This window comes from Dermacentor variabilis, chromosome 9 (assembly GCF_050947875.1).
Source record: "Dermacentor variabilis isolate Ectoservices chromosome 9, ASM5094787v1, whole genome shotgun sequence".
Taxonomy (NCBI): domain Eukaryota; kingdom Metazoa; phylum Arthropoda; class Arachnida; order Ixodida; family Ixodidae; genus Dermacentor; species Dermacentor variabilis.
In genome coordinates, this window is record NC_134576.1 from 135991478 (window position 1) to 136014809 (window position 23332).

The 23332-nt window shown below is 43.4% G+C and overlaps 1 protein-coding gene across 1 annotated transcript; it reads right to left on the minus strand.

The window, feature by feature from the left end:
• Nucleotides 1–2676: 2676 nt before the first annotated feature.
• LOC142557616 (tRNA (guanine(6)-N(2))-methyltransferase THUMP3-like) lies at nt 2677–23065 on the minus strand. The gene is made up of 8 exons (XM_075669580.1): nt 22734–23065; nt 19351–19584; nt 16772–17061; nt 12887–12956; nt 11528–11652; nt 8389–8476; nt 5932–6069; nt 2677–3079 (listed from the first exon to the last, which is right to left on the minus strand). The coding sequence occupies exons 1-8, from the start codon at nt 23043–23045 to the stop codon at nt 2969–2971; spliced, it is 1368 nt and encodes a 455-aa protein (XP_075525695.1). The 5' UTR covers nt 23046–23065; the 3' UTR covers nt 2677–2968.
• Nucleotides 23066–23332: the final 267 nt, after the last annotated feature.

Consider the following 23332-nt stretch of genomic DNA (forward strand, 5'->3'; position numbering starts at 1 on the left):
TAACGTCACAATACGAGTAAATACGAGTTAGAGCGTGCCGAAAAATAAACAATAAAAAAAGTCTGCAGATTTCGGCGATTCCTCTCGCGCTCAACTCATTTACCGCGACAACAGCACAGTGGACGACGCCACATTCTCAAAAACAACTCAAAGGTGTTTACTACATCGTTCTCGGATGCCACAGGCACAACACTTGCCCTTCGGAGCATGTGGCAACGGAGAGCCAGCAAACTTCGAAGCGTCTGCGCTGCGAGAACACAATGTGGCGGCCACGAAACCAGCTCCCTCCCCCCAAAAATCTGCAATGGCGTAATGGCGGGAAACCTCTCTTACTACTTACAGTCTTCACTTCCGATATCGCGGCCGAGCGCGCCCTGCGCGCTTCGTTAAACGAACAAGATTTTTCTTCACTACAAGTCATCGAGAGTTTCAAAAATCAAGAAAAGCCACGATGCCACTCGGCTGCTTCTTTCTGAGATGCAAGCGCGCACGTAGCGACGCCAGAGTTCGGACAGACGATCGACAACAGTGATAACGGTTTTGTCCTTCAGTACTCACATTTAAGAGCCCTCCCGTACATGCACAGCAGATAGTCCTGGAACCAGTCATTTGTGGCATACCGACGCGTAATCCGCCAAGTTTGAAAACTGAGGCACAAACGTAATCAGAGTTTGCCAGTCCAGGTAACAAAGCGGCATAGAGCCTCGCAAATCGCACCGAAATCAGAAAGCTCACCGACCCACCGCGCCAGCACATGTTTCGGATGTCGGTTGGGTCAGCTTCGTTTATCGTCTGGCGATTCAGTCTGACCAATTAGAGCATACGGATGCACACGGCACCCGGGAGAAGCCGCTCGAATGGACCAATGGCCAACTATTGAGGTTCGTCCCTAGGCCTAGGGTTTCTGAAACCAACTTAGGGATTTGGTGTCCTTTTGGCAATGTCTAAGGATTTTCGAAAGGAGCAGAGCGTCTTTTTTAAAATGAAAAAAAAAAATGCGGGTTGCCTTACCGGCATAGTGTATTTAAATACATGCGAGCAGTTCTTCGTGAAGCTCGATAAGTGGCCTGTGGTACATATGTAGGGTGTCCCAATTAACTGTTACGTACCAAGATTTAAAAAAATGCAAATGCCACGTAGCTGGAAAGAACCAAGGTAGTTGTTTGCCGCCGCTTAGGGATACTCCGATTATTGTTTGCATTTCGCCTAATTGAATAATTAGTTATACTTAATGAACTTCTCAAATATTATAATTAGATGAGAAATGTCTACCGATACAGCTTTCTCTTGATCAATACGTGCTACACAAGTGTTTTTCAAGCGAGAAAGAAGCCCACCAATACACGCAAAATTGTCGCGCGATTGGCCCCTCGAGACACTTTAAAGTGAGCTTATCTTATTACTGATAAGCATGTCTTCTCCAACTGGACAAATTATTTGGAGGTTCATCAGAATGAAGCCCCCTAGGCAACATTATTCAATGTTCATCCCTGCTGATCCTACTGCCCACACCGATTATTATATGTTTCGTTTTATTCCCTAAAGATATTAATAAGTGGAATTTCCTCGCCTATCTTAATTGCTGTACTTGTACACGAGTCGATGCTTTCATAAACAACAATTAGTGCCAGTCCTGAATGAAACAATTAAATATCATTACAAATTATTGGTTGGTACACCTGTCCGTTTCTCCTGGTATTTGGTGTCCTAGTGTTACTTTCACTGCATTGCTTTGTTTTGTTTTTCTGACACAAACTATTTTGATTTGATCGTTGGCCCTGCTGTCATGCTAGTACAGTAAACTTTCGTTAGTTCGACTCTGGTTCATTCGAACCAGACCAAAGGTCCCGGCTGACGTTCATGCATTTCTATGGGCCCAAACTTTCATTATTTCTATCCTAAAATTGGCCTTCACCGGATAATTCGAACTTGGCCAGTCAGCAAGCACGCGCCTCACCCCTCTGGTCACTCCTTCCGTGGCAGTGTCCGTCTCGGCAGAGCTTAGGAGACAGTGAATGCGTTGCGTCATCACCCGTTGAAAACGCCCATTTTCAGCCAGCCGTAGGGTGATTTTCAAGCAATAACCGTAGCTCACAATGTCCGGTTATGGTATTTACTCTATTCTAATGCGTGGATGTCTTTATAATTAGAACATTTTGCCGGAAATTGCCTGCGCAGAGCAATCAGATACGAAACCAAAACCGCCTTCACGGCGTTTGTACGCTCTACTGCTTAACACAAGTGTGCTGCGGCGAAGCTGACTTTAAAAAACCAGCCGTCATCGCGCAACACGTATTTTGCTTGATAAAAACTCAGGTGCGCGTTAAATTTATACTTCTTTTAGGGGCTTTAATGTAACTTCTACGTGTTCTTTAATTTGTAAACACAGAAATTTGGCGAGCATGTTATTTGCAGGGCGCGTTACACTGGCAAATACTGCCAAATGGATCGGTGGTGTGTTTTAGAATTTTTTATACATCTTACTCAATTATACCCGCCGGATAATTCGATCAACTTCGTCGGTCCAGTCAGGGTCGAACAAACGTTATCAACAGTATACATGCATTCTTATGAACTCCGCTAAAAACCCTGTAAAGGGCCGACAGTATTAGTGAAGTAAGTAAACAGATAAATTCGCACAGTTGATTCACGCATGCAGAAAACCACTAGGCAAGAGCAAGTTGGCAAGTTTTATTGCACACCAAGAGCAAACATGAACTTGTCCTCTTAACATCTACAAGGTTGCTGACACGCAACCCGTACGCTAGCCCTCCTCGTGCTTTTGAGAGGAGCAGAGCGGGAACAAAGGAATAGTCACTGATTGTCACAACTCTTTTGTGGCTTGTCACACTGTACGCACACATGGCCCTTGTGTCGCATATAGGAAGTCGTTGAACCAGCAGGTTGGCTTGACTGGTAGCCTTCCTGTCAAACAAGTCGGCAGTGGCAGTTGGAGTAGCCAGTGGCCTCACAGGGCAACGTCAGTGCGCCGCAGAACGTAGATGGCCGCTGCCAAGCCGCCCACGTTGACACCGTGCACACGCAACTGCCTCCACAGCCGGCCCAGCCGCCCCACGGCCTGTACACATGCGCCATTGTGTGTGAACGAGGATGCAGGTGGACTAATAACACAGAATATCGCTTAACCCGTGGTAGGTTCTGTATTCTCATGCTCAACCTCTGTGTGATACAGAAAGTCAAGCACAGAGAATGCAGATACACTCACCAGACGGACTCTGCAGTAGCAACTCGATAACAAATGAACCTCATTATAGCAAAGCCTAATTCAACACCAAATTTCATCGTATTCGATATTCACTCTAAGCATATATTCCTTACACGTTGATGTTGACAAGAAGCATTTCTATAAGAGATAAGCATGGGTTGATGGCTATTCCAGCAATTCATTCTTCTACTCCCTCCTTCCTTTTTTTTTCCCTCCCAGTTGATCCTTCATCATCTGCTGTGCAGCGATTCTAGTCTTCTTGCGGTCACTTCACAATTTTACATTTACTTTGTTAAAACTATGTTCATTATATTGACATTTGACTGCACCACAAAGACTTGGGGCAGAGGACATGAAACCAACAGATAATGAAGACAAGGATAGCAGAGAGACAATGAACTGCTCCTTTTAGTTTAAATGCAGCCGTAATAAAGAAATTGGATGTGAGGACGGCTATTATTGTACCTTAATGCTGGAGCACTGCAAGCTAAAGCTGAAGTTGTGAGCTTGGCTCCTACTCATGGCAACTTGTTTTCTCATACACTTTAATTCATGTTTACCTTGCTACTGCTACACTTCAATCAAAAAGAACCGTTATAATTTACCCTGTCTTTCCTTGTCTGTTGGCTTCATGTGGCTGTGACTAACAATAATCGAGCCATTTGGTTCCCCTTAATCTTCCTGTTATTAGCCCAGCGGACACACTACCAGCGAATACAAGTTGGCCTGGAGAGGCTGCAGTTGCATTCAGCATGACTCTTATGCAAGGTCATGTTATGGAAGCTGACTGCACTGGGAAAATGAAGGTGGAGAACAGTTAAAAGAAGCAGGAAATGCCAGAACGGGGAAGAACAAAAGAGGGTATAAGGCCATAGGCCATTAAAAGAAAATGTATTCATGCAACCACATAAAAAACAAAAAAAAAATCAACACAGAAATGCTGCAACTTTTACCATGGCTGTGCTGTCTTGTGTGCTTGACGTGTGCAGCGTGTTGCATCCACCCATTGAAGGCACTTACATTCAATTTCGTACGCTTGTTACTCTACACATGGGGGTGAAGAGCACTTGTGAAACAAATGTGCTTGCAGACATACATGTCAACTAACAGTAGCAGCTATTACTCAGCGCAGCAAGTGAACTTGCCAAGCAGCTGTATCTCTACAAACTGAACATGGTCACCCGCACATGGGCTGAGAAACTGCTACCTCATAGTATAATTGATTGATTTGCACAATTTAAAATCCCATCACACATCTGGGGACCATGACAGACATGCATCGTGGCATGGTGGCGCCAACCTCTGGATTCACAAAGGATTTAAAAAAGAAATTATGGGGTTTTACGTGCCAAAACCACTTTCTGATTATCAGGCCCGCCGTAGTGAAGGACTTCGGAAATTTCAACCACCTGGGGTCCTTTAACGTGCACCTAAACCTAAGTACACAGGTGCTTTCGCATTTTGCCCCCACTGAAATGCGGCTGCCGTAGCCGGGATTCGATCCCGCGACCTCGTGCTTAGCAGTCCAACACCATAGCCACGTAGCAACCACAGCGGGTAACACAAAAGATTTCAAAACAATGCATGTTATGCTTTCACACTTACACTTCTGGCACTCATAAACGATGTGACATCACGATGATGCAGTGCCACTACTGTAGATTTAGTGCAAGCAAATGGGAGAGAAATTTCAAGCTTTATTCACTTGAATTTTCTTAGAAGGAGTTCAGCACAAGTGGCCAAGTTTACCTGAAAAGTTACCTTAGAGATTACTGTGGCAAAGCAAGCAGCAATGAAGAAGAGTGTCAATGTAGTCTTCTCTTTTTGCCTGCATTAGGCAGACTTCCTAACTTTGACAGTTGAAAATACTATGGTTGAAGCCAAGAAATGATAAAGCTTGGTGAAAAAATACTGAAAAGTGTTTAATTACTCAAGTTGTTGACTGCATATTTATAGAACTTGGAGATTGTTCAGTAGAGACGCTACGAACAGGCACCCTGCTCTACAGTCGCAAGAAGAACGGTCTACGCCACACACTAATGGAAATATTCATTACATTTATTCTTGAGACTTACTAAAAGCCATCAGAAAATCAGTTATCTTTGTGCATTGGTTCAATGGGTGAGTGGCACTGATGTGGGTAGGTCTGAATAATTCACGAGTTATGAAAAAACAGCTTGAGGAGTCAGTTGGGGACTGTGTTCTGTGGTCTTTCAAAAACAATTATACCCTAAACTGGACGCTAAAACGATAAAATCATAAATGCTCACAGGTATGGCTATACAGTGCCATGGTCTTTCATTTAAACACATGCAGGTAGTTTATATGCATGTTCACAACCGGAAATTTTGCGCCTGCAAGTTTACGTTCATATTGAGGCATGTATCCAGCGACTGAACTGACTGGGCATTTGTGCACCTAATAGCAGGAGCACGTGTACTTCTTGGAATGCTCATGGACACGCACAGAGCTTTGCTGGACACGTCGCACATTGGCAGTCTTGCTGAGGCACGAGTCTGTTATTGCTAAAAATGTTCTGTGCTTTTCGTGGGTCTCAAACGAACACCATCGGCATATTTTAGTCGCACACTCAGATTGCCGTAGCGCCACCTGGCCAGCGCCGATTCCCTTTACTGCAGTGAACCTATTGAACCTTCCAAGGACGCTCCCAATGCACTGCAGTGAGAAAGCACGCAGATGTTTACCAGGGACAGGCTCTTCTTGTCCTGAGTGAGCAGCACTGCTCGCCCAGTGCGAGGACGGGCAGCTCTAGCCAGCTCCTGCAGCAGCCTGGGGTACAGCATACGGTTGTCTGGTCGAGAGCCCATTCGCTTGCCGAAAGGCTGCACGAAAGACACAGGCAGGAATGCCCAGCAGGTCTAGCAATGTCCACTAGCAAAGCACAATAAAGAAAATGGAAGACCCCGATGATGATGCTGTGCTTGGGGCAGCGCTTGGTGATATCGGCATATACAACAATTGTAAGCAAGCTATAAATATTGGGCATTCTTACGATACAATCACAAAAACCCACAGGTATGGCTATGCATCGTCACACTTCCTCGCTCGCAATCGGTCTCCCAATCCCACCGTTGTTCAGTAACATGCCTGTCATTTGCTTTCTGCCCTTTCATTCTTCAACATTTGCAGCATTGCTATCACTGCAAAACATGTAGTAGTGGGAGTTAGCCAAGCCTTTTTTTGAGTAACGTCTCTTTGTCAACATCGCTGGTAGCTCAGAGTGTCATGGCACCTCATCTAACGTCTTTCATTCATCAGTAAAGCTTTTCAATGTTGTGCAAGCACCATCATCAGCAGTAACATCATCATTTGTCTCACTTTTGTTTTCTGCTCTCTCCCAATTTTATCGTGCCTACACATTACATGGCTGGCCTGTGCACATGCCCCTTCAAACAAGAACAGCACTAGTGAGTGTGGAGTTGCTAATAATGATGATGATGATGATGATGATGATGTTGATAAAACAGTGAATAGAAAACTGGGCCTGCAGAAGCCATGTGGGGGCTTGAGCAACCCTGCCTAACAGCTGGAAAAATGAGAGCAAAAATTACAGCAAATTGACAGAGGAGCACAGCATTACAAGGATGAGAGCATCAAATGGTTATTTTTCTTTAGGTTTTCTTTTGCTAGTTTTCTGGGCATTCCAAGTAAAAATACGGTCACGGAAGGCACAGAAAAGGTCTTGTCGCCAACGGTTGCAGTAAATGCCATACCACTGACTCCATAACTATCTCATTCGAAGCAAGTGGTCGAACAATCTTGTTTCAGAAAGGTAGCTGCCATTACTCGTTCCCAAGTGGTCTCCATCACAGGGACTGACCGTGTCAAATGCTGCTTCACTTCGATCATCTAACATGAAGCAGTGTATACAGCTTGACATGGCCAATGAGCAGCACACTGGAGAGCAATTGTGCCCATGTCTACTTCCATCAACACGAGATGAATCTTTTCTATCTTCTCAATCAAGGCTAAATCTTGCATGTACATCTCGCTTGTCCATAAAGTACACTGCTGTCGAATGTTGAAGGGAACACTCTGATGTGCAGCTTTTAACTTTGCTGGTGCTTTAACTACACAGGCTGGCTGAAGTTATGCCAGTTTGCTGCAAAGGGGTGCTGAAAAGTGCCAGCGCCAGAAATCACAAATCATCCGCTGCAAAGCTTGGCAACTGTAGACTTGCAAGAGAAAAAAATCTGCCCACGCTCTACACAGGAAGGGAGAATTCTCATCTGCCAGAGAGAAGCCACAGAAGAAATCCATATCAGTTTCAACTGCAAAGCTTTTTCTCAGAATGATATATTGTGTTTCCTCTGCAGCCTCGATGTTACTGTCAGCTGCATCACTGAGAAAATCTAGCCTTACAAAAAACCGCGACGATCTCATAAAGTAATGAGTGGCATAAAAAAGCACAGTGCTGTGCTATGACAAACAAAGCACGGATTTCAAGTACAAAGCTTTCTTTTCTTAAAAAGCTGTATTGGGTTTACTTAGCAGCTTTGTGCTACCCTCTGGTGGATGACAATTTTCCTTTTCATGCTACTGCCACCTTGTGTATTTCTGCGCAAGTGACCTGCCGTGCTCTACACTTGTGCATAACTCAAGACTTCACAGTACAAGGGTTGTCCAGAAAATAAATTCCAAAAAAATTTTAAATAACACTCACAAATAAAAAAAAAGTCTATATGTCAGACAGTGATGCACAGGCTGCTTTTCCTAGTATGAACCATAGTTTCGTTACAAAATTAGCTGTAGCATAGCACAAAGATATGTTTGACAATGTCATGCTGGCCTCCCGACAATGAGTGAAACCAGGATATCACTTCTGTGCCAACAGCAATCTGCTGTCAAAATGTTGCCCTGCCAGAAACTGTAACGATTTCGCACAGCAGGAAGTGGCACAAGAAGGCTCACTGCAGTGCTGTGACAATTTCCTAAGCAATGCTGCTTCACATGTCACTAAAGAGCCCACGCACTACTCAATCTGACATTATAAACACTGTTGTTTTTTCCCTCAATGTTTATGAGTATTGAAATACTAATTGGAAGTTATTTTCTCGAAGCTCCTCGTACTAAGTTTGGCCTTACAAGGCTTCCTTGTCTAAGCGAAACAATGAGGCCGAGAGTCATCGAGAGCCAATTACCAGGTCAGTAATGAAGACATCAACAGAAGCAGTCTTGAACGGCAGGGAGCACGCATCCCACTGGCACACGTCCAAGCACAGCTGGCCGCTGCAGCAACACCATGAGATAAACAGCCACCATCAGTAATTTTTGTAGCATTGTTACAGCACATAGAAACGTAAGGAAAACTGAGAAGGGACAACACAGAGTGCTGACCACAACTCAGAACTTGTCTAAGGTCCCCAAGAATTGTGGTCAGTACTTTGTCCTGTTCCTTCTTGGTTTTTTTTCTATGTTTATATGTGCTGTAACACTGCGACATAGAATGTGTCACCAACTAGCCTGAAAGCAAACATTACTGAAGTTTACCATCAGTAAAATGTTTCCAGCGCTTAGTGGAAAAGAGGAAGGCAAAAGGACAGAAAGCAACCAGAGCATTCTTTCTGTCCTGCTGCTTTCTATCGATACTTCTGCCTTCCTTTATTCCACTAAGTGGTGGAATTTTTTTATTAATGATGCAATTCCAACTAGCCCAGTTTTCTGTATTTATTACAGACACCATCAGGTACTGCAGCCAATACAGCTGCTATTTGCAAAAGGTGTGAGCCCATAATGTGTGGCATGTGCCTCTTGAAGTTCAAAGAGCAGATGCTGCCGTATGAGGACTGCAATATTTTAGAGTCAATTATGGAAAACATTACTTTCTACATAACAAAGTGGAAAGAAAAAATCATGTAGATTCCACACACTGTGGGAACGAATGTTAGGCATCAGTGATTGGGACACAGAGCCGTGCTATCCAACAGGTGACCATATCCTGCCACTTACCAAGCCCTGCTGCGAACTGTTTTGAGCATTGTAATGACATTCTGAGCGATCACTTTCGCGAGATTTCAAATGACTTGACACAGGGTGTGTTGGTGTTACAGCCGACAACATTCCTGGCACTATGACAAGTTAGCTATCTTCCAACATAGCCAAAAATGTGGTTTCCTGCATACTTCAAAGTACTATATGATGCTGAGTCGTGAAATCTCTCGAAGCTGATATAGTACCCAAAAGCTGATTGCTCAAGAATACTGCCAGTGGGCCATTAAAGGGAGCCAGGTGGCTAGGTTCAGTAAAGCAGGTGCGCCTACATATACAGTAGACTTCCGTTACTTTGACCCTGGTTAATTAGATTATTCAGTTGATTTGATTCCCACTCAAAGGTCCCAGACAGCACCAACGCATTTCTATGGGCCTAAACTTTCGTTGTTTCGATCCTAAAATTCGCCTTCACCGGATAATTTGAGCTTGACCAGTCAGTCAGCCCATTAGAGATTTCTTTGGTGGCAGCGTCTGCATTGCGCAGCTTGGGAGACAACGAACGCATTGAACACATGTCAACTTCCTGACAAAAACGGCTATTTTCAGCCTGTCCTAGGAAGATTTTTAAGCAATAACCATACCTCACTATGTCTGATTACATTATCCACCTGATTCTAACACGAGCCTTTTCTTTTGTTTATTTCAGGAGCACTGGGCCGAAAATCACCTACGAGGTACAATCGGACAGGATATCAAAACCACTTTCGCGGTGTTTGTATGCTTTATCACATAAAAGCTACCTCCATGGACTTTTGCAACGAATTTTGTGTGGCTGAAAATCCAACGCAAAGCACTGCTGTATATTCGTCACCCCACACTCCATGCAAGCAACAGCAAGCAAACGCCACCAAGTATGCCAACGACACAGCCCGCAAGGAGTCATCATCACCAGACGAGCTCGGCTTAGGCAACTGATGAGCCAATGACTGCTACGATCTCATTCGTCCACGCTCTATGCTGCACACGATTACTTCCGGTGGCAGTGTAAGCTGGGTGCCAAATACCTGGAGAAAGTTGGTAGGTGGCGAACAGCTAGTTTTTGGACGTCGGGTGGCGGACGCTGAAAATGTGCTGCTTTTTCACGAAATATATGTAATGCAGCAAAGCTGAGTTTATAAAACCATGTGGCGAAGCTCTAGTTAGGAAACCGGCCTCATTTGTGCAATGCACATTTGATACCTGCCCATTTTTCTAAATAAGAAACCGGGTGTGTGTTAGATTCTTACTTTGTTTAGGAGCTTTAATGTCGTTCTACGCTAGTTTTCTACTTTGTATACATAGGAAGTGGGTGCACATTTGATTTGGGGGTGTGTTAGAAATGTGAATATACTGCCAAATGAACCAATTTGGGTGTTTTTTCTGCACCTTGTTCCACCTTCTGGTTAATTCAATCAATTTTGTCGGTCTCAACAGGGTCGATTAACGGAAGTATATTATACCATGTTCATGACAGCTGTTGCTAGTAACGCCATATTATACATGTTACGGCAACCGTGATATCATAACCGCAAACTACATACAACACAGTGTGTCAGAGTGCATTGCAAGATCTGGCAGTGCCACTGAGCCACACTGGATTGCACAACCCATAGTCATCGCTGACAGTGCATCTGTTCGCCCTCCGGACTTGCTAGTAGTACAGGGAATCATGTTCCTTTCGATACTCTTCTGCGCATATCCAGCATGCTGTGTATTATGAGAAATGTAGAACTGCCTGGGTTTACAGTACCTCGTCAAGCTGTGAAAAATCCAGAAAATCTTCCTCTCTCAGGAAAGTGAAATTAACTTGAATTGAACTGAAAATGACTGGCATGAGTATACCATATTGCCCTCATTTGTGCAACTGAACAAATATGCAACTTTGCAACTGCACAAATAGAGTGTACCGTTAAATTCATTTATCACCTGATAAATGAACGTCTTGACAACAGCTAGGCTAGTGTTTTGATATTATGTGGTATCTGCAATCAGTATGTGTTACACAACGAACATTCAGGGGCAGCGCACTTTAGCAAGGCTAATAGCAGAAATTTGTGCATCAGTCAGAGCGTGCATTCAAAGATGCATAGCATTTCTCGATTGCTTACTCCCGAAAACAGAGGAGGCTGCGGACGAAAAATATCACCACCATGATAAGGCCAAGTAGTCTTGATAAAAATTGTTTTTTGCTGGTAGTCCTCAGATAATTCCATCGATGTTCCTTGCGAGGTTTGTGTTTATGTGTGAAGTCAATCATGCCAACAGAAATGTGCTAACCAGCTCACCAAGATGTCCTAGTGCAATACGCACCTGCCCTCGGGACTTGCCTTGGCCCGCTTTTCGTTGAGTGCAGATAGGTTGTCATATGTGCGCTGCACAGCTAAAGGGTGGTTGTCGCCGCACACAAAAACAGTCTGGGGCCAATTCACACAACCCTGCAAGAGTACACACAATGTGCTCATTACAAACAATAATTATGCAAAAAGACAGTGAACCCTAACGTTGAGACTGCGCGCAATGCTGTATGCAGGAATATATGCTAGAGAGCCTGGCGGCAACACTCCCAAATGTGTGTCACCTTGATACTTCTTGACTTGAATGAGACTCCAGTGCTGGCCCTTGACTGAACTAGGCACTCCACTTCCATAACAACTCCCATAAGCTTAATCCATGTTTGCCCTGTCCTTTATCTAAACTTTGAATTTCCACAATAGTGAGCAAAGAACTGGAATAGATCAGCCTGCTAAAAGAGCTGTATGTTAATACAGCTTTTGATACAGTTCCTGGAGAGTGCAATTATACGTCCAGTTGCCATTACTGGCTGATGCACAATGGTTGGCTAACGCTGTCCTCTGTAGCTCATCCATAAATTAGAACATAGGTGTTTCTAATTGAAATAAAGGCAGTGGTAAAATGTGGATAGGAAAGAGGAGGAAGAAGCTATGTTTTTGCCATTTCACCATTACTGAGAAGAGTCACTTCCACAAACTCAGACAACTCAGACAAATGTTTTCTTCTCAAAAGGAGATTGCTTGCGTGCATCTGAAAATTTTTACTATGACTGAAAAAGCACAGAACTATGCAAGATTAATACTGTACCAGCTATTACTTCACTGCTTTGTATTATTGGCAAAACAAACATTTTTGTTCCTATTATTCCACTGATATTGTTTACACTCATAATCCTGGGCCACAATTTTGTAGCGATGCCTTCCACTCAATTTTATGCCACTCTTATGCACCGTTTACTGCTGCTGATACCACTGGTAAAGTAGGCAGAGCATCTGACCACTGACAAAGTGCGAAAAAGAGTAAAAACAGAAGAGGCATCACTACAAAACTGCAATCCTGTACATCATTTTAGGCCATGGAAAGACCGAGTAAAAACTCATGGTGAAAGGAAATGACAGACTCAAGGTAGGCGGCCAAGTGAAACGCGGCTGCATTGAAAAGCTACAGTGAAAAGCAGCTACGGCGTTATAGAATTTTTTAATCTTTCATGCAAACTACAATGAAGTTGCACAGAGGTAGCACACACAGCCCTAGCTTCAATGTTATGAGAGTACTGATAAAAAGAGGCATCCATAATAGCTGAAGAAATGGCAAGTAAACTTTCCTGTTGTGAAAACGAAATTGGCAAGCAATAATCTGAGAGTGGCAAACACTCGCCTCCAGTGGAATGGACCCTCCGCCAACCATGGGGTCGCACACTATGTCACTCGGCTTCAGATCACATAACCTGCAGCGGGGCACACACAAGTGAAAGCACTGGAGTCCAAATGGCACTGAAAGGCACACCACGTGTAAGCAAACTTCTTTCACTTTGTCACAGGAAACATCTGCATTGGGCAGATGTGTATCGATGATAGTGAGTCAAGTTTTTTCATAGGTATCTGGTCTGTGCTGCACATGCTAAATATACCTCTGTCCCCCCCCACACACACAGGGTGTTTCACGTAACATGAACCAAGAGTTTAAAAAAAGTGGTCAACCGCATGGTTTGCCATCATGTGGGGTGCTCCTTACAGTATTTCTTATATTCTGCTTAATTAGTTAAGTAAGATAAATTATGCAAAATTATTAATATTTACTTCAGGGCAAAGTGCATTTTGTTACATTGTAGAGGGGATTCAGAAACGACCGCTCCAATTTTCTATGGAAACGTACATGCTGTGTGGTGATTTTTTTGCAGTGTTTAAAGAAAGCCTGTGAAATATAAAATAAAACCAAGTGATTGCGCTCATGCACTATCATATTGCAGCTCTCTCTGCAGTTCAGTTGATTCTCAGTTAAAAGACAGCACTTGTCTTTTTTATGCGCTTCGATTTATATTTTTGTCCCAAGTCATGCTGTTACAGTTTGGAACATGCACCATCACAAGCAACAGTTTAGAGACCATTGCAGCAGCCAAAAATTTTTAATTTTCTTTCTGGCATGGCCATGCAGCCTGTAGTTGTGACGTGCATTGATTGGACGCACACTTTCATTGCACTAACTAAATTTAAGGACACATGTTTAGGCTGGAAAACAATTTCTTTCACGGCATTTATGGTCTCTGAAATTTCACTTGCAACAATACAGTCCTTGACAAAAATTTTGAAGAGATTGTGTGCATGACCGAACCTGTTGTTAAACCATGTGCTGGGGCCCTTAAAAACTCTGGACCAGGAAATTCGAACTCTTTTCCGCTTAGGCAATGGTCGAAACGGCACTCTGCTTACATTAGCATGAGGATCAGCCAATCATGACGGATTAATGATAAGAAATCAACAGGGGCAAAACCAAGTAAAAAGGTATCCTTGTATTATAACAATCCTGATGTCCTCAGAGAATGCAAAGCATTCCTCAATCTTCTAAGCTTTTAAACACTGTTTGTACAATACAAGACCCCTCCTACACAACCCAACAATACACATGTGTTGTGGCATGCAAGGTGTCTTCAGTGTATCTAACAAAGGGCCCTAGCAAAGACTGTATAGAGTTAGGCTAAATGTATACTACTTGTGTCAAGGGAATTACCTATCAGCTTTAACAACACTTGAAGACAACTGCCGATTTCAATGCTGAATGCAATGTTAAAGAGACTGATTTTCATGTTGGATGAGACGTTTTTAAATAAATTTTACTGTATAAACAAGCACTGATGTTCCACTTTGCTGGTTTGACACAGTCACGGTTTAACAGCACAAATTAGACAACAAGGGACTTGTGCCCTTCCTGTCCATTCTTTTCTTGTTTACACTACAAAGCTTGTGACCCACAATTAAGCTACAATTTATTACATGACAGACAATTGTTATGGCTAACATTTCTTAAAGCAGATAGATAAAGTGTAGAACCTTTAATAGGCACATTTTCTACAGTAAGGTGGGCATTAATAAGAGCATGTCTATATTACCCATGTACAAGCACCCACATTTTCATTCTAACAAGTTAAAAAAAAAGGTATGGGACTTTACAATGCTTCTATTTTTTTGCAGGGAGGTTGTATTTTCCGGTCTGCATCATGCATCACATGGTGTGTCTGATCAAATGCCCTGCATCAATTTGCCTGATTGGCCTGAGCTTTTGTTGCTGAGAACTAGTAAAGCTAATTCATGTTTTGCAGCAGCCCGCTCTTATGATAACAAGGTACACATACAATTGTGGTTTTTAAGCATGGAATGCTTTTTAGCTACTGTTGTACGCGACCTCCAAGAGACCTTCAGCCAATATCCTGAGCCGTTATCCAGGCACTTAAGACGAGAATGGGGGCAAGAATGAAACGAGAACATTTGGGCATCATTGCAAAAGCAAAACGAGATCATCTGGGCAACCAGTCAAAACTTAAGAAAATGCAGTCTCTGGCCCTCAACCCCTTGTACAGGACTGCATTAGATATGCTAGTTACTGTCCAAACAAGTCGGAAAAGAAAAAAATAAGAAAGCAGATTTCTTTTTATTGTTTGTTCACAATATCACTTAAGCTGTAACCTCTTGTATGCTGAAGTTTAGTTCGTCATTTCCAATAGCGACATTCAAAAGGCTGATACACTGTACCATACACTTGATTGTAATCTTTTGGTGCTTAGACAGGGTTGTCTGTGCTCTTTTCAATACCAGCAGTCCGCGAATTCCGCGGTGAAGGATTTTGCGTCGCCTCCTTCGAGAGATGGCGCCATGCTGCAACCAGTTCGATAGCGTCCCGTGCACTGTAGATGGCTGAGAGATGGTTATGTGTAATATGCGTAATTACTCCAGCCAATCTGGTTTGCCAATAGCCATTTCATGCTTACATCTACTCTTGATTACAGGAGGGCCAGCATTTTTGTCATTTTGTTTCCTTCAAGAGAAACTGGGCAAGCGAAAAATGCCAAGTATATTACTGGACAATGCTTACCAAAAAGTGATATCATGTTGCAAAATTTAAGCAACAACTTTGCAGCAAGAAGCCCAAAATCATATCGCAAAGCTGTTGGAATAAGTTATTGAATCACAGGGTTTAGTCCCAAAGCAACACTGGAACTATGAGAAGGGCTGTAGAGGTTGGCTCTGGATTAATTTTGACCAACATGGCGTACTATAATGGGCATCTATCTTTATGTGTGTCAGCTGCAGTGAGAAACACGCTGAAGACACAGTGGGTGTGCCCGTTGCCTGCCGTTTGCTCGATCACCATGTTTAGCGGTGATGGACTACAAGCGGCTACTGACGAGTTTTCATTAAGTGATGCACACCCGTGAACAAGATTATACTGAGTACAGGATTGGCAAAAAAAAAAATATTTATAATTAACACGCGTAAACTGAAATTGATAAGTGCACTAGAAAGTTTGCAATGCCAAGTTTGGACTGCAGTCCTCAATTTCAAGTTGCATTTACAGGCAGAGGAGAAAATCTGCTTTATCTCACAATCCCTGGTCTGTATAGTTTTTGCTCACAGCCGTAAATTTTTGAAAATATATTTTATTTATGCATGGTGACGAAATTCATTGCTCCATTCTCTACAGTACATTTGACTGATTTGTGCTGCCCTCTGACTTGGTTTGCAACGATGCGAAGTCATCTCAAGATTGGAGCCAGAGAAAGCCTGCTTGACGCAAACGTTCAGCAGCTCCCAGAGCAATCGGAGGAACCACATGACCGGAATTCTGTTTTGGTCATGCTCTCAGCTCACAAGGTGAGAGCACATCTGTGTGCTTTGAGCTGGAGTGCAGTGCTCGGAATGAACCATGGACACGTGTCCCGAGAACACGATTTCCACCCGCCAAATGTAAACTGTGCCATCAAAGCCATCTAGAGCCTTGAAAAGCAACCAGTCAAGTGTACCATATGTATACGAGTGCTTTTACATTTTGTCTTCATAAAAACTTAGCCCTCTTGGTCAGGAACTGAACCCCCCAACCTCGTGCTCAGTGGCAGAATGCCGTTGTCACACTGAGCTACCACAACGGGTCTGTTAGAATAAATATGCAGGTTGCTGTAGTACTATGCATTTGAATAGCAAAGCTTGAGTTGGGTCCAAGGTAAGTAAAGCTACTTCTAAAAAGTGAAAGCATGACAAGCACAACACTTGCCTGAGCATGTTGTACGCAATAGTGCAGCGAAGGCTGGTGGGTCCAAAGTGCTCCAAGTGCCGGTGGTGCAGACTGGCCTGGGTCAATGTCAGACAGACGTACACGCAGCCAGGGTCCACGTGCAGTACCACTTCCAGATCATAGTTGCGCATGTCCACGCCCCAGCCGAAGAAGTCATTCACCGCACCCCCGAACACGGCCGCCGCCTCCATCGAGGTGAACTTGTGATTCTCGCCCGACCGATGGCAGGTCACCCGAAACTTGGGGCCTTCTTTCTTGTCAGTCTCTTTCTGTTTCAATAGCAAAGTGACATGGCGGATTCAAGTGTGAGAAATGGTGCATCTGCAGTCTGTGAGCCGTTGAACTGGATACATACGACGAACTGAAGTATGATTTGAGCTTATGGATTGCACATCACGGGATTATTTATCACACATTCCCACACTGCTCACTTGGTTCATACAAGGAGACTCACAATATATAGCAGCAAGCCAAATCACCTTTGAAATTTTCAGCTAGAAATGCCAAAATACCCAATTCTAGAAACAACTATTTTCAATCCCATTCAAGTAACTCGTTTAATTGAAATGTGCTAAACAGAAATGTGTGGCTGTGGTTGCTCGCTCGATGACTGCAAGTGAGAGAGCACGGCACACTTGCACTTGCATTCATTCGTGCCTTTGCCTTAAGGAGCAAGACTACAGTTAGTTTGCAGTCTCTGTGGTGTGTGTCCCATTCTGTATTGAAGTACTAATTCTTGGCTTTGCACAAAACAGAATGTCTATTATGAAATGAAAAGGATTAGGTAGTTCATTGGTGTAATCACCAGTTTTTCTCCTCTGTCATGTGAATGCTAGGTGCAAAGTGATCTGGCATATGTCGTGTCATGTGATTATTTTCATCCACAATAACATCTGGCATGTGAATCCAGCTTTACACGAGGGCAGAGCAATAAATTTCACTTGTTGCTTGGCTAGTTGTTTATTTTTGACTTGATACATGTTAGTGCAATAAAAGACAACAGACATGTAAAAAGACAGACCATTCACTTTTCTTTCTCACGACTGCTGGCAAACCTTGTAGCATGGCCGCTTCTGTTCTTTGCCTCACTGAAAACAGCATTGCCGAGAACCTTGTATTCAATGCCTGAATGTCATAGGTTCTCAGCTACCTCCTAATTGCTAATGAATGGTACTGTTGCATTACTGGCCCAACAAATTCGCGTTGAGTTAAAGGCTGTTCTTCTGATCAGGAAGAGGGGGTTGGGTAGCAAATGAAAGTATAACTCAAAGTAACAGGGGTGCAGCGCAGCAATGCTGAAACAGCAAGTTAACTGCAGCAATCAATAGTGATGTGATCAGAGCCATTACGAGATGTTTCAGATGATGAGTGCATTTTAGTTTAAATAACAACTGGATGTACCTTTGCAGCTGTCATTTACACTTTCACTATTGACCAGTACAAATTCACAATGGCATGCACAGTGACAAGTGATCAACAGAGAACAAAATAAGGGAAACCTCAGGCTGGAGCCATCATTCCGACAATGGGACTTTTCATTAAGGCCACATCGTTTCTTGGCAGCATTGGTGTATGTATTGCATACCTGCTAACTCTCCTGCTTTGTTTGGGAGCATTTTTGATTTTGCCCAATTGAACAGACAAGGCCATAAATCCTCTAAAAAACTGCCCCAACTTCACCACAACAAAAGGAAGGAAGAAGAGTAAACACGTTGCACAGCACAGTTGGCATCGTAACTGCCTTTATGCGCTATATAGCTAGCTGAAGCCAGATTTAAATCCAAACCATGTGTATAGGCAGTGCAGGCATACCTCTGTTTGCTTCAGATCAAGACATGCATTGAGGAGTGTGTGCGAGGCAAAGCTCTAATATGCGTAGCATAACGGTCCGTACTCTCAAGTTTGCGTCACCGGTATATCACCGTGTCATGCGGTGAAGCATATTAAGTGTTCAAAGGGGCCATTGTTAAGGAACATAATATGCGTTCCTTAGTTATACATGTGCATATGTGCACTCTCTGATCACAGTACGAGCACTGCGATGTCTAATAAATGCACTGGAAGCCATTCAGAGCTGTTAGATGTTTCTAATATTGCCTTCACAAAAAAGAACAATGTTTTTTGTTTGCTTTTTTCATCTCCCTTTGGACAAGCATGCATACACTGATATGCCATAGGAAAATGATAAGCTTTCATGCAAAAAAGAGTATGGAAGCATTCCACACAAGAAATCCAGGGATGATTGTGTACATGCGCCTTCTCTGGAAGAAGAAGAGATAGCCTTTGTGCATGAAAACTGCTAATTATTGTGCTGCACCAGTGTACCCATGCTTCATCTAGGCAGACTACAAAAGGCTGGCAATATTCTGTGTAACCTCATTTCGGCTGCACTGTTTCAGCTTATGTTGAAAGTGGCATCAATGCACAGAGACATATCCTGAATTCATTAGTATACTTGGTCTCAAACCTCTCCTTTAACCCATCAGTAGACTGGCTTCAATGCTTGCCATAATTAGAACACAACCAATCTAAATGTAGAAATGGCAAAACTTTGTCACCTCATCACCAGCACCACTGTCAGGCTCTTTCTGGCGTTGGTGGAAGAAATCGGCCAGTTCAAACTTGGCATTTGGGTGCATCCGCCTCCAGACCTCCAAGCCTGTCTCCCAGCGCATCTTCTCCACTAGTGGAACAAGTGCTGCCTCCATTTCCTCCTTGGATGAGGGCACCTCCATGCTCGAAAAGGTTGCGATCACCACATAGAGGTTGTCCACGCCTTGAAGGTGCCACACCTGTCAATTTACCACCACCACCACTCTGTCAAGCGACAAATAAAAGATGATTAAAGGTACACTGAATTACTTTAAAAGCATTAGTTTGGACCAGAGATGTATGCTTTCAAGATCGGTTTCCTTTCAAGACTGGACTTTCATTTGTAGAGTTGATGCATAGCCCAAATAATCCAACAGTGGTCGTTTTTATGGCACACACAGTTTATCACTTGTTTGAACATCACCTTCAATATTGTTACACATGATGAATTTATATCTATTTATCTATTATTATGATGTCTATTTCATACTAGAGTCGAACCCGGATATATCGAACCCACATATAACAAATTACTGTATACATCGTACATCTGTAAAATACCCTTGAAAATTTTTGTATAAAATTTTTATTTGATATAATGAATTACCTATATGTCGAGCTCTTTTGTGATCCCTTTCAGATTCACTATATCCGGGTTCGACTGTACAGTGAACCTGCACAAAGTACAAACCGTACACATTTCTTTTTGTGTTGACAAAGAGCTCATGTTGTTATGACAGATTTCTTAGCCCTGTTTTACATGAAGGGATTCAGAGCCCGCCAAGCTCATTGAGACCGTTAGCCTCAACGTCCTCATTCTTCCAATAAAGAATAAATCTTCAAAAAGAGTAATTTAGAAATGCAGCAAAGTTCATATTTCTCTTCAAAGGCTGCTTAATGAAGCGATTCTAGGCAAGCTATTTACAGATTACGTGATGCAATGGCAGAAAAGTGGTACAGTCTATTTTACCTTTGTTGAGTTCCTGTATCTACAAGCATAGTTTCCTGATCAATGTACTTTCTACTTCATTAGACTGTGTTGATACTGGAATCACAAAATGCCTTTTGTTTTGTTTCACTGCTACTGAATGAGAATTTGTACTGTTAGAATAAGGACACTCTACAATAAATACCCTCCAGGCAAATAAAGCAGTGTACCTATATGCATAAATATACGCACAGATATCTGCTGTAGTGGTTCAGTGATGGTAATCAGCTGCTGAGTACAAGGCCGCAGATTTCAATTTCTGGCTGTGGTGGCTGCATACTGACGGGGCCAAAATGCAAAAACACTCGTATCCTTAGATTTAGGCACAGGTTAAAGAACCCCATATGGTCAAAACTGATCCGGAGCTATTCACTAAAGCATCTTTCATGGCCCCAGAGTTGCTTTGGGACATTAAAATCCGTGAATGAATGAATCAACCTATCAATACCCATTACAAAACTGACAAGCACTTTAGGCAGACTATGATCATTTTAATGTGATTAGCATTTTCAGGATACATACTTTCCAGCAGCCATCTATCGATGTCTCTATTACCAACTTGGGTCTCTAGGTGCTCTATCGTCTAATGAGTAAAGCATCGGGCTCCTGTGCTGAGGGAACCAAATTCGAAACCAATTGTTGAACCAACTTGGGTCAGTGGGTATGTGCCACTTTTCTATGACAAAAAGATCCTACAGAACTTCTCCAGTCGTGGGCAGAATGGAATGTGCATCATATATATTCGGACAATCTTGTCTGACTATACATTCGGCATTGCTTTAAGGCTAATTGCATTAACGTCGACATTCAACGTGAGATAGGTTATGCCAGAATTTTTTATTATTTCGCCATAACCGCAGTCATTGCATATTTATAATTCTTTGATGCGGCTTAACCAAGGAGGCTAAAAAAATTGCTGGAGGGGAGAGCAAAAATGAAGCCGGACACAGTGAAGTGCTGGCGGACCAACTCAGGGCTGTCCAGAGGGCCCGTGTGCTGGCAGAGGGGCTCGGCCTCTCTGTACCGACGTGGGAGCGGCCCGCATCAGTCCCAGACTGATCCCTCAGGACCTAAATAAAGTTCTTCATACCATACCATACCAACATCTTACCACCACAGCCACGAAAAAAATGTTAGCAAACAGTGGAAAATATAGGAAGCGCTTTCTTCCGTGTAGGTTTAAGATTGCCTTGTAAGTACTGCTCGAGGTCAGTTCTAGAAGGAAGTCTAAATGTCTTGGCAAATTTCGTGGCATATCATGGTACCAGTACACAGATAAAAGCAATATTTTAGCCAGAAACAGCAAGGCTATACTTTCCATTAACCTAGCATTTACACTGGTATAGCAAAAGCACTTGAACTGTGAGTGCACTCCCGGTGTCCTGGCCCCCTGTCAGTTTAGTATGGGCAAGCTCTGGCTCTACCTCTGCTGGTAACAAGTTGTGTAGACTGCCACTCTAGTACTCTCATATATTTTTTTAAACCTCTATTAATTTAACGCCCAAAAAGAACTATGGGGCTATTAGAACTGCCATAATGGAGGACCTCGGGCAAGTTTTGACAAGAGATTCTTTAATGTGCACCCAAAGCTGTTGCAGGACTCCGCCTCCATTGGAACGAGAACGCTGTGGACTGAACCTCCGACCTAGTGCTCAACAGGAGGACGCCACACCAAAGACATTAGACGACTTTGGTCATATCTACTGGGCCAATGAGGCCTCTAAGATATCGAATAGGAATTGAGTAAAAATGCTTAATTTTCAGATATCTGCACAACCTGAGAGGGACTACACCGCGTCCGCACTTGCATAACTTCATTTTAGTAAGAATAAAATCGTTTGCGTCACACCAAAGTGACAGCCTGGTTTGCTTCTTATATCCAAAGGAGAAATCAGCACTTCCAAAAGTTGTTTTGATTAGCACCGCATTTTTCCCGTACTAAACACCACAATTCTGAATCCTTCGAAGGCGTATGGAGTTGCGTTCAAAATTGTCGTAGCTGCCGTAAATGACGCGCCGAATGCAGAACGCCATCAAGCGCTGTTGGCGTCCGTCCCTCTTCCGACAGACGAATTTTAATAAGCATAACGTTAAGGATAATCGTACGCAACAAAGAAAGTTCCTTGAAATCAACGTATACCCTCCTTCAAATTATTTTTACGTTTCTCTTCTTTTGGGTTCACAGTGACGCCGAACGCGTCCCACTGAATGGTCAACAAGCGGGTACGCGTGTTGTTTCCAAACGCGCACGCGACCATAGAATAGACGTGCTCCTTATTTCGTACGCGCCCACTTCTCTGCAAATCTACAGGCCACACCGTGACGATAAGACCGGCGTTGTTCTACGCTAGTTAAACCCACCTCAGTGACTCGGTCGACAGGCAGGTCGAAGAATACACGGCCGCGCGCCGTCTCTGGACGGACGCCTAGCTTGTCGGTACATTCGTCGCGTGCAATGTGCTCCAGCCCTGTAACCACGGTCGCCTCGATCCGGCAGACTGCGTCGAACGCGTGCTCGCCCGCCGGCGCGGTCGACGCACCGTCGCAGCTGGTTTCGCATACTTCGGTTTCCATGCCGTCGGGAACTTTGCTATCCAAGTTGCTGTCAGACGTGGCGGCCATTTTCAAACCAATGCGGTTTCGAATCTCTGGATTGACCTCGGCCTGGCACATGCTGGCACGACAACGGTTTGAGATGCTAACATGATCGATGGTAATGATGCTCGCGGGAAGAAGTTAAGAATCTGAGTAAATGTCAACGCATATGCTTATAACCAACCAAATAATTTAACAGCTAGCACATTAATATGTACTGCAACGTGAACGAATCCGAGCCCATTTATCTGAGCGCTTTGCTGAACGTGTTCGAAGCAAGTATGCACTATATAATGTTTTTAAAAGCAAGAAGGTATAACCCCCATAACAGTATAGCAAGTTTGTGTAGGTGTTCTGCGGTATAG